General features: G+C 44.6%; 1 protein-coding gene across 2 annotated transcripts in view; it reads right to left on the bottom strand.

Moving 5' to 3' along the window:
* Window positions 1-12,830, bottom strand: part of SCML4 (Scm polycomb group protein like 4) — a 552,972-nt gene that overhangs the window by 211,515 nt on the left and 328,627 nt on the right. For both annotated transcript variants that reach the window (XM_085611210.1, XM_085611211.1), the window contains exon 4: window positions 155-284. In XM_085611210.1, the coding sequence (XP_085467336.1) occupies window positions 155-284 (130 nt within the window). The remainder of the gene's footprint in view (window positions 1-154; window positions 285-12,830) is intronic.

The following is a 12,830-nucleotide window of genomic DNA, read 5'->3' as shown; positions in this document are numbered from 1 at the left end:
ACAACTGTTACATGTTTTTCTTAAGTGCTCTAATAGTTTGGTCAATGCATGCAACTCATTCAACAGTTTACCAGGGTTTATCAATTCCAGAATTTCTGTGTGGTGTGTGTATGTAGTGATAGAACTTGAACAGTTTGTAATAAGCATGTAGTACCTGTAAGAGCTTGAGGGGTGGCTGAGTTGGGGATGGTCGCTGCATCCTGAGGAATAGAGCTAATATCCGGCTCAGGTGTGCTTCGTGGAGGAGAGATGGCCAGAGGAGTCATGACAACACGGGATTTCAGCTGTAAATCATGAAAAGGACAGCGATTAACAGAGTGGAAGTCAAACCCTTCTTACAGTAATGTTTGTTCACGTGCTTTCTTTACACAAGGTACCCCCATTAACTATTACCTCCCAAAATCTGCAAGTCCCTGAGAGCCACATGTATGAAACAATTTTGCAGTCGCAAACGGTGCGCATTGCAAAATTTGGTCATTTGCAAATGCAAAATAGCATTTCATGATGTATGAAAGGCTAAGTAGTCGCAAATTTGGTAATCGCAAAAATTGCGATTACCTAAAATTGCGACTACAAAAAGGGAATCGCAATGTGGGATGCCCTTAGCACATGTACCAAGCATTTTCTAAATGCAAACTGAGCATTTAGGAAAATGGTATTACCATCAACTTCAAGTCGATGGGAACCATGTGCAAATTTTGAAAAATGCATTCTTCAAAGTGCCATGTAGTGCACACATGCCCCTAGGGCATGGGTGCGCTTTAAATGTGCACATTTTTATCTTTTGGGATGCCTCAGGGGGGCCCCCTGGCACCCTTGGCTTTACATTACCTAATTTGCGATTACAGATTAGGTAATCACAATTGAACTAATACAAAACCATTCGCACCGATGGGCCTTTCGGCCCATTGAAACAAGTGAAGTAGTATTACCTCATAGCGATACCCTATTTAAGCGAATCGCTATTTGGTAATATTAAGAAATCGCTAAATCTTTGGCAGTTCCTTACATACATAGCATTTTGCTATTACCAAATAGCGATTCGGTAAAAATCGGCATTTGGTATTTGCAAAATGCTTTTTTGATACATATGGCGCCTAGTAGCTTCCTATGATGCATCAAAGATAGGATTTACGGAGTGTAAATCTCTCTCCGTCGCAGCCCACTACCTGTCATAAGTTCAAAATTGGTCGTTATTTGGAAATGTTCGACCACAAACATCCCTTAGTGGTCCCATTAGTATGCGATCATTGTAATTATTCTTCTGCTAATCTATGCCTAGCATCAGAATGCACAAAACAATGATTCATTAGGGTATGCATAAAAGTCCAAGTGGCACAATTCCAGGATAATGATCCACCTTGTTCCAAATGTAGGAAGTTCTGCCTTCATTCTGGAGGAATGAAAGAGCAATCCTTCAAGGAAGTGACGTCAATTCACAAAACCCTCATGGGTAGTGTAAGTGACATCACACACCTTTTCACCCCTTAAGATGTCACAGGAAGAATCATGACATGCTTTTCTAATCCAATTTCATCACAAAAAGTAGCACCATATTGCTTTTCTCGCCAGTGACATCAAATTAAGTGACAATATTGAAGTAGTAAAATATCTGACAATATGCATAGGCAAATTAAAACTCTCTCTAAAATTTCTGAAATTCTATTTTAGTTATTAACTATACATTAACTAGGATGAGTCATAATGCAGAGGTGGAGTATGGGCATATTTATGCAGGGGGTTGAAGCCATGGTATATCAGGGGTGCATGTACAGTCATTATGTGCCAGGAGTACCGCCATCACATGCAGTGTATTGCTGTTACTGCGGTTACAGGCAAGGCACTGACACTGTTTTACAGGGGTGCTACCATATTTTGCCTGGGTTGCTTCCAAGGTACGGTCAAATGTCAGATACTGGATTGTAGACCAGGCTTAGTAAGATCTTACTGCAGGATGATGTGGTCAAAGTCAGAGGCACTTCCACCATATGTCAAAGTACTGCCATCATGTGTCTGGACAGTGCTATTACAGGTAAGTAAACCATCCTACAAAGCCACACTAGGGATAATTGCATGTTACACCAATGCTAAACAATATATCATAACACAACATTTTCTGCATGATAAGCAGGGATCGGCGTCATCTTACATCAGGCTACTATCATTATCTAGCTGGGTAATATCATCTTGTGAATGCTAGCAAGTAAATTGGCGCCTCCCATCTGGACAGCCGGAGCAACCTACCCTCTAGCATCTCACATGCATGTCAAGAACCACTGAAGATCAACCTAGACATGGCCCCAAAAACACTAAAGTAGCATGACCACATAATTTACACATTCCAAGAACTCCTCTGGCTCCAGGTGACTAGCTTGCATGATGTGAAGTTCTGTTACGTCGCCTTTCTTGCAAAGACATCCAATATTCACTCTACCTTGAAGAGAAAATCAATCTCACATGGCCAGGTTGAGGGTTGTGAGTCCAGGATGTCTAGCTTACCCACCGCATTGACATTCATGGAGAACTCTATGTGTTAAGATGTAACGTGGCTTGATACCAGATGAGTACCCTGACACACCAAATTGTACCCCTAGCTCTTCACACTGGATGGATGTTATTAATGCACATTTTTATATATAATTACACTACGGTGTGTTTACCCAATGTGCAATATGTAGTATGGTGCTATGCCTTCAATATTCCCTGGTTGCATATTTGTTGTTGCTCTTTGATTTGTTATACACCATCTGTCATTATGTAAAAAAAGAAAGAAGGAAGGCAGGAAAGAAGGAAAGAAAGAAAGAAGGAAAGAAAGAAAGAAAGAAAGAAAGAAAGAAAGAAAGAAAGAAAGAAAGAAAGAAAGAAAGAAAGAAAGAAAGAAAGAAATGCTAGTAGATTGTTTATATTTTCTGTTCACTGCTAAAAAAAACTTGCAGTGTAGACAATGGAAGATGTCTTCACTTAATGCAGTGGCTGGCATGTTGACCTATTTCAACATTTGATTACCAGCTGGTGCAGTCATTGGTCAGAGTCAGAGATGCTGCTTGGTAAAATATTGTCTAAGACTTTGCCAATTATCTATTTTGAACTTTTATGCATTGCTTGCAAGGCGTAGGGACTGCAACTCTCTAAATATTATATTGATCATAAGAGAGCAGTTCGTCTGTCCAGGAAGCTGGGTGCTGAAGTCCATTATAGAGTATCTCGGTCTTGCCTTGATTTATTACATCTGTATCTGACCTTTGGCACCATCAACATAAATGATCACTTAAGTCCACGATGACATAGGCAATTTTGACCATTTCTGAATCTATTCATTTCTACCATAGGTTTCCCATGATTTATTTACTCTTCTTTTTTGGGTCTCGCCTGGCGAATGCAGCGCATGCGTTGCACTACCCAGGAGAGCACTACCCAGGAGAGCACCTTTTGTAATCAATTCTGCAAGGGCTCTCATGCACGCGTCTGCAATGGACAAAGATGGCTGCTCTCGCCATTTGTCCATTGCAAACAACATGCGCGTGCCGTAGCAACAAAATACCGCTTCGCGTGTTTTTTTTTCTTTTATGTCAACCCCCCCCCCCCCCTCCCCCCGGGCACACGCAGGCATCCACTTCTGTCTTTTTGCTCAAATCCGCCGTCCTCACAGAAGTGGATGTCTGCTTGTGCCCCGGGGGAACTGCAGGACAGCCGTTAGCATTTGCAATGCAATAGGTCTCGCATTTATGCGAGTTTGAGCTATTGACATTGCAAATGACAATGCATTTTATTTATGTTTCAAAAACAAGAATAAAAGGCATCGCCATTTGCAATGTCAATAGCTCAAACTCGCGTAAATGCGAGACCTATTGCATTGCAAATGCTTGTTATTCCCTGGCATGCAAACTCACTTGTGTGGCTCCTGTGGTATTGGTTCATTTGTATTTGCCAAAATCCTCCAAGTTATGTCTTCATATTTCGTAATAATGTAATGTTCCTCAAGAACATATGATAATGCAGTGGCCTTTGGTGAAAATGGTGTTTTCTCATTGACCACTGGCTTTGTTCGCCATAAGTTGGCAGGGTATGCTCAGACGTTGAGTCCCTTGCTCACTTTGCGACTGGATTCAAGCAAGCTTGGATGAAGACGGCTGAAATGCCAGAAACCGGTCCTAGGAAGCTTGTTTCCGGTCCAGGGAAGGTATGGCTTGGCAGTTCGGGCTGGACTGTTCCCATGAGGCACAGGGTCAGACTGATTTGCATCTGACTGGGTGTGAGTGTTTGATTGGTTCTGATGCTCAGTCCATCACCACTCCCTTTAGAACCAATCAAACACTCACACCCAGTCAACAGATCTGTGTTAGATTCATCACCGTTCTTTAGCCCACTCTGCCACCCCAGTTCAGACATGGCCATATGCAAATCAGTCTGACCCTGTGCCTCATGGGAACAGTCCAGCCTGAACCGCCAAGCTATGCCTTCCCTGGACCGAAAACAAGCTTCCTAGGACCGGTTTCTGGCATTTCTGCCGTCTTCAGCCAGGCTTGCTTGAATCCAGTGGCAAAGTGAGCAAGGGACTCACGTCTGAGCATACCCTGCCAACTTATGGCAAACAAAGCGGTACAAAAGGGGGTGGTGATGGAAGGAGCATCAGAACCAATCAAACACTCACACCCAGTCAACAGATCTGGGTTTGATCCATCACCGTTCTTTAGCCCACTCTGCCACCCCAGTTCAGACATGGCCATATGCAAATCAGTCTGACCCTGTGCCTCATGAGAACAGTCCAGCCCGAATTGCCAAGCCATGCCTTCCCTGGACCGCATTTGAAGCTGAAGTCACTGCATCTCCTTCATGTGTTCCTGTTTATTTGAAGAATTGGTCACGGGCAGACAGTTTGATCCCAATATACATTTGATTATTGATGACAATGTTTCCCTGTTCAATCTGGACCCAACCTTATTTCCAGTGTCTCCTACCCTCCGCATCTCACAGACTTCGTCTCATGCATGCACATACATCATATGTCGAACAGCCATGTTAAATTATGAACTTGTCCTAAGTCATACTTATACTTGGCAGTGAACTCCAGAGGTGGTTCATGGTTGACACTAACTCTCACCACAAATTGCTATAGTTGATGCTGCTGACGATGTACATTTTTGCATGGTTTTGTTATTCTTCCATTGCGTAAATGATTTTAAACCATTTAGTATACATTTTATCTTTGAATGTTTTTCAAAGTTCTGACATATGAAAGGTCTGAGTGACCGAAAATATTTAGTAACCTATGTGTCCATATCAGTTGATCTTTGGCAATCCATTTTCATCCCCTTCTCCAACATAGACTAATCATTTTCTTTTCATTTCAAAAGCGTTTATTGAAATAATATTTGCATAGTATTTCAAGATAGTAAAAATAAAATCATGATTAAGGGGGTACTTGCCTAAAGATATAAATTGACATACCAATAAACAGCTGTGTCTTGAAATAAAAAAAATTACAATATTATGAGCAAAAAGAACAGTACCCCAAAGTCTTGTATAGGAAAAATAAAAGGTATATCAATGAGTACAACAAGGACACTATAACTTGAGAAATAATAACAGCTGTATGAATTGAAATGCAATGACTCTACCAACTGCAATTTTATAAATGAGAAAAATTCAAAAGAAAAGGAATTAAAAATAAGTGTGAAACATTGATAAAGGTGGGGTGGGAAGAACGCATCAGAGGAAGCAGCTTATGGTAAGATCGGGGGAAGATAGACAGAGATAAAAGTCAAAATAAAGAGGGGGTGAAACAAGAGTGATGTAAATATGTAATCGAGGTAGAGTTTAAGTGAATGAGTTTCCAGCTTTTTACAGATTTGCATTTGAATATCTGACGATCTCAGGGAGACTGGAAGGAAGTGCCGAAGGGAAGGGGCTGCTCTAGAGAAGGAGTGTGTTCATCAGTGTTGTGAGCTTAATATCTTACTGATCATAGGGGCATATTTACAAGGGCCATATCTCCGCATTTTTGGCTTTTTGAAGCCCAAAAAGCAGAGATAAAAATATCGCCCTATTTACAAGAGGGTGATAACATGCATTAGCGCATGTTAGCACCCTTTTACCCGACGCCTCCCTTTGCATCTCTAATGAGATGCAAAGTGGGCGTCACTGGGCAGTACAACCTTGTAAATATCGCTGATGTACACATCGCAATATTTACAAGGCTGCCCACGCATTTTAGCAGACGTTAGTTTTTGGAGAAAACAGCTGTTTTCTCCAAAAACTAACGTCTGCTAAAATGCAGACTTAGCTATACTTACCATTGGGGGTGGATTATGCTGAAACGGCCACAGGGTCGTATCAGCAAGGTTATCGCCGTTTTCCATGGAACATCGCTGGAAAACCAGCGATGTTCCATGGAAAACATCGCTATCGCTGGGTTAATACAACTCTAGCATGGCGATAATTTCCTGCGATAGCCAGCGATAACATTTTTCTCGCTAAGAGCGGCCAGCGATAATTATCGCTGCCACTTGGTAATATGCCCCATAGTGAGGCCACGTTACCGCGCTGTCCAAGCCCGTGGTGCATTCTTAGGTTGTAAGAGTTAAATGTGGGAGACATTGGTGCAGTCAAGGGGCAAACAGAAGAAATGCTTGAGAACATCAAGGGCCGCATTACAAAGAGCACTGGCGGCAGGGCCAGACTGGGAACTCAGAGCAGCCCTGGCAATTTTCTCGGACCAGTACTGCTTGAGAACATCAAAATCGGCCCCCACCACGGCAAAGCAGGCCCCCACGCTTCCAGCCTCCAGGGGAAATGCCTGATGCCCCTGGCTGGCGGCGTGCAAAGAGCTTTTTTCTAGTTGCGGCTCCTCGAGGAAGTGCTGCGGGGCGGTGGGGCAGGGCGGGGGAGGGGCAGGCTGGGAGGTAGTAAACTCCGGTATACAGCCGAATGGAGGTAAGTAAATAAATAAATAAATGAAACGAATTACATTGTGCACGCTGCATCGCAATTTGGTGTTGCAGCACGCGCATTGTAATTCGTTTTATTTTTGTATTCATTTACTTAACTCCATTCGGCCGTATGCCGGATTTTACTACCACCCACACTGCCCCCCCACCGCCCCGCAGCACTCCCTCTAGGAGCCGCGACTGCTTTTTTCCCACTTCTTGCACCCCCGGGGCACTTTGGGATTATAGAATGACTGCAGATACTTGTGTGGCCCATTCTATACAACAGATCAGATACTCGCGCATTAGTTTATATTATTAAACGATTTCCAGCTATCTCAAATTTTTTCCCTGATTCGCATCCCAGAATTTTAGCACCTCACACTGCAGGTTTTCAGCCACTAGAGCCTAATCTATTTTGCCTTAACGCACTGGCTTAAAATTTTGAAACTGCCTTACGCACTGGCTTAAAATTTTTAAACTGATTTTTTTTCAACAACAGTTTAGTTTCTGCATGCTATTGCTTCACAGCGGAAGCAGAACGATTTGCTGATTTTTTCAGAAACATTTTTTAAGTTATATGATTATTTTAAATCAATATCCCCCTGCTGCTCCTATGAATGAATCAATAAATCAATCAGGATTTGTAGAGCGCGGCTAATCACCTGTGTGGGTATCCAGGCACTCTTTTCCTGCTGCTGTCGGTCGAAGAGCCATGTCTTGAGTTCCTTTCTGCATCCTGGTAGAGAAGGTGCTGTTCGGAGGTGGATGGGAAGGTCGTTCCAAGTTTTAAAGGCGAGTAGGAAAAGGAGCAACCTCTGCTGTGGCTTTGATGCATGCAGGGAGTGCGCGCGGCCGGCGGAGTGCAGGTGTCTGGAAGGTTGGTGGTAATTCAGGTGATGGTTGGTGCATGCTGGTCAGAGAGGGCCTTGTAAGCGTGTGTCAGCATCTTGAATTGGCATCTTTTTTGGATGGGGAGCCAGTGGATGTTCCTGAGGTGGGGGGTGATGTGGATCCTTTTGGGGAGGTTCAGGATGAGTCTAGCTTCTGAGTTCTGAATGGTCTGGAGTTTCTTCAGGAGTTGGGTGAAGATTCCCGCATTGAGTGCATTGCGTAGTTGAGTCAGCTGGTGCATGGTCTGTCCGTGAGGGCGTGGGTCTGAATTTGGCAGGCCAACAGGTGTCGTTACACCAGGAGGTGTGGTTTCTGAAGATCAGCACTTCGGTCTTATCCGCGTTGAGCTTCAGGCAGTTGGTCTTCATCCAGTCAGCGACGCTCATCATGCAGTTGTGGAAGTTGATCCTGGTGGTGGAGGAGTCTTCTGAGAGTGAGATGATGAGCAGGGTGACATCTGCATAGAACATTATGTTGATGCCATGGGTTCTGACGATGTTGGCCAGGGGCGGCATGTAAGTGTCGAACAGGGTGGGGCTGAGGGATGAACCTTGCGGGATGCCGCAGATGATGCTCTCGGGTTCTGACTTGAAGGGAGGTAGGTGGATTCTCTGGGTACATCCTGTGAGGAATGATGCAATCTATCTGAGGGCGTCTCCATGGATCCCCAGGTGTATGATCCTTTTGATAAGGTTGTGATGGGATATTGTGTTGAATGCTGCCAAAAGGTCGAAGAGGATCAGGGCCGGTGTGTTACCCAGGTTGAGGAGGGTTCTTCTGTCATTTGTGGCGATGATCAGGGCAGTCTTGGTGCTGTGGCTGGTGCAGAAGCTGCACTGGGAGGAGTCCAGCAGGTTGTTGTTCCTCCAGGAGTTCGGTGAGTTGTTGGTTGATGGCCTTCTCAAGGGATTTGGCAGGGAAGGGGAACAGAGCTCCTATGGGCTTCAGAAGAGCCAGCTGGTTGTACCACAAGAGCATGTCCATCTCTTCATGTATGCATCATTTATCAGCATTCTGCAGCTGGAGGCATATTACAATTTAAAATGATAACATTGAATGTTAATGGATAACATTTCTGTTATATGTAAATGTGTGATTACATTTCTTCAAAGGCTGGACCAGGGTCGCAATACACATTGCATAGTCTTTGTACATTTAGTTGAGCAGTTCTGAAGGAAAAATGCATGCAATTGAATGAACAACTCTTTAGGACAGTCCAGTTATTAACCTGAAGACAATCCAGGTTGGTAGCGGGTGCTAAAATCCATCCTAGGAGATGTTTCACCGCTTGCCCCATAGTGCACAGAGGGTGTGAGTGCAGCTAGCGCTAGCTCGCTTGGGCATTCTGGGGGTTGTGGGAGGGAGGTTTTTCCTCTTAAGATTTGTTTTTAAAATATGCTAACAATTCATTGTACAGCACAATCTTTGAAATGTATTGTCATAAAAGCACTGTAGGCTTTACAAATCACACTGCAAAGTAATGAATCATTACAATATTTCAGTATCTGGCACAATATCTAGGAGCATTATTTCTCCACAGCAGCAAATAACGTACATCCCCATAAGAGAGCTGGGACAATATCCTCTGTCGTGCTTTCCAGGCTAGAGTGACGCTCTTCTGGACCGAGCAGACATGAGCAGCAAACAGCCGCGTCCCATGCAGGTACGAGCGGTGGGGCGGTGGGGCCGGGTGAGGGGGGATTTCGACAGACAATGACAAGGGAAAATTAAATAAATAATTATTTTTCCCATGTCATTGTCCATAGAAATTCCCCTTGTTAGACCTGGCATCCTTTGCGTGGTTTCCCCTGACTTTTTGCCTCTACCTACTGTATTTTTTGACACCATGCTGGAATTCGTTTTTGCTGGTTAAGATGCTTTGGGCACTTTGCCACTGCTGATCAGTGCCAAAGTGCAAGTGCTCCCTGGTTAAATTGTAATTGTGATTGGTTATCCATGATTGGCATATTTGATTTACCAGTAGGTCCCTAATAAAGTGCACTGAGTGTGCCAGGGCTGGTGATGCAAATGCTACTAGTGGGCCTGCAGCACTGATTGTGCCACCCACAGGAGTAGCCCTAAAATGGTGTCTCAGGCCTGCCACTGCAGTGCCTGTGCGCAGTTTGTTAGACTGCCATGTTGTCCAGGCCAGTGTAAACACTTGCCAGGCCTGACCCTTTCCTTTTCTCACACATTGGACGCCCCTATGGTAGGCCCAAGGTACCCCCCTGGGCAGGGTGCAGTGTATGGGAAAGCAAGGGCATATACTAGTGTGGGTAACATGTCCTGATAGTGAAATACTACCAATTTCGTTTTTCACAATTGAAAGACTATCGCCCATAGGACAGAATGGGGAATGCTGTGTAACATGTTTACCTGCATATCTTTCCATAGGAGCAAGATGGAAATTCGGAATATGGTAACCCTGAACTCAGAATTTAATAACACATCTTTTAGGGAGGATGATTTTTAAATTCAGTGTTTGGAAATAGCACTTTTAGGAAGTGGCTATTTTCTTGTTCAACCTTTCTGTGTGCCTCTGCCTGTTTGTGAATTGACTGTCTGGTTTGTGAGTGACAGGGGCTGGGGTGGTTCCAGGAGGCTGGGTGAGTCAGCACTAGGCTGAATAGACCTCTCTGCATTTGGAGTGGTGGGAGGAGTAGCACCTTGGTCTGAAATAGGGCTGGCCCTGCCTTCCACAATGCTGGCTCCACCTCCTGTGGTGCATCTGATGGCCCTGGCCCACACTCACAAAGGAAGAAGATGTGCACTGGCAGAGTGCACCCAGAACTGGTTTGGACTGGGTCCAGGACCCCTCACACATGAAGATCAAAGACCTTTGGGATATAAATATCTGAGCTGACACCCCTAAACTTTAGACTAGGAAACTTTGTGATCAAGAAGGACTCCCTGACACAGAGAACAGCTGAAGTAGACTGAGGAAAAGTCCTGCCATTGCTGTGTGTCTGGGGGCTGACCTGCAGTTGCTGTTTCTGCTGAGGAAGAGGACTAAGGGATTTTCTGCTGTGTGCTGTGTCCCCCTACTTGAAGAGGAATTGTGCTGTGTGCTCTGTTCTTCTGAAGACAAGAGTCTCCAAGGGCCTGAGTAGAGCTGGCCTCCTGTTTCTGAAGTCCCAGGCACAACAGGACTTCACCCAAGCTTCCCTGAACTTCCTTGCTTGGAGTTCTGACCTTTCAGGAGATGCCTGTTACTGTGTGTGAGGCCCTGAAGGTTGCTACTGCTGTTGGGAGCTGAAAGAAACTAAAAAGAAGCAAGAAAATATATTTCCGGCACCATTGACGCCGCCGCTGCAATGCCGCGACCTGCATCGAGGCCCGGGGAGCTGCTCATGAAGTGACGACACAGTGCCCGGCCTGTTCCACAGTTCTGACGCCCTACGATGCCCACTGACGCCGGCATTGATCGGCAGTAACCGACGCCAGTGCCTCGCATCGACCCCGTGTCTTCGCCAAGTGCCAATACCCCGTTATCGCGGCACTGATAACCACCGAGGGTGACGCCAGAAACTCACCGACATCGCATCATCACCGGAGATGACATCGTTCTTCCTCGACGCCGTGCATCGTCACCGACATCATTTTTCAATGTACTGTTGTTCGGTGCTCTGGAGTACTCCGCGCCCGACGCCGTGATCCTCGCGGGTGGCACCGTACTTTGGATTTTGCCCTGTCCTGACATCGTGATAGCCCCAGTTGGTGCTATTTGATTTCTACAAGCTTATTTTTGCAACAACCTTTTTAAAGACATTTTATTGAGTACCTGTACATTGGATTTTTGTCGTTTTGGTCTTGTTTAGTTTAGATAAAGATATTTTTTTTCTAAACTGGTGTGTGGTCCATTTGTGGTGTTTTCACTGTGTTATTGTGAGTGTTGGTACAAATACATTACACATTGCCTTTGGGATAAGCCTGTCTGCTCGTGCCAAGCTACCAAGGGGGTGAGCAGGGGTTATCTAATGTGTGTATCCCCCTTACCCTGACTAGAAGCAAGGGTTCCCATTTGGACAAAAGTACCTACCTCTGCCAACTAAAGACCCCCAGATCTAACACCCCTCTACCCAGCCCCACCACTCTTACCTGCAAGGACCGCTGCTGGCATCAACCCACTTTTCTCCACTTTATCAGGAGGGAATTTGGGAAGTTTCCTTTAAGCTCAACTTTCCAGATGTTACTTAGAGAAATCCTGGAGAGTTATGTGCGCTTCCTGATGTGGTCTTCGAGAGGCTGCTCTGAAAGACCTTATAGGTGGTGTGTAAGCTACAAAAGGAGTCAGGCCTACACAACATATGTTATGGCATACAGTTCTTTTTTCTTTTCTAGTGCGGGGAAAGGTCTGCTGCTATCTGAGGCTCCTGGCTAGCCTTGATTTTTAGCTTAGGAATGACTCAAGGTCAGCGTAAAATATGGTCCATTAAAATTTTTTATTTTTATTTCGCCCTTCACTATGGGTTAGCTGGAACACTGTGTAATCCCCTGGCGAAAAATGTGTGTTATCTAGCAGTGGGATGCCGTCTGTGTTTTATTTTTAGAAACATATTTAAACATGTCTGGACATTTTGTAACTCCTTTGTTTTAAGAAACAACAAAATACTTCGCTTAATGCTGCCAATTAATTCATCTCTCGTATTTGCCCACAATCCCTCAATTACATAAAATCCACAGCCTGTACTTTTGCTGCCTGATTACATCTTTGGGTAAAGGAGCTTTCAAAACGCCATGATAGTCTTTGAAATTAAAATGTTGTCAGCAAATCCACTCTTCTAACCTTTTAATGTTATTTTTAGGCCTGGTTTGAGAGTGCAGCAGTCAAAAAAGCAGATTGCGTGCAATATACATAGAGTGGGCTTTAAGTCCGTCTCTTGCAAACATTGGCTTTCTTCAACCAGCCTCTTTCAGCCACTGGCACTGGTGGAAGAAAGAGGCACGAGGTGGAGTTAAGAATAAGAAGCTTTGGCATTCAGCAACCCTGGAGGCAGGCTCCAAAAAAAG

Source organism: Triturus cristatus, chromosome 6 (assembly GCF_964204655.1).
Source record: "Triturus cristatus chromosome 6, aTriCri1.1, whole genome shotgun sequence".
Lineage (NCBI taxonomy): Eukaryota > Metazoa > Chordata > Amphibia > Caudata > Salamandridae > Triturus > Triturus cristatus.
This window is presented reverse-complemented; position numbering and strand designations above follow the sequence as displayed.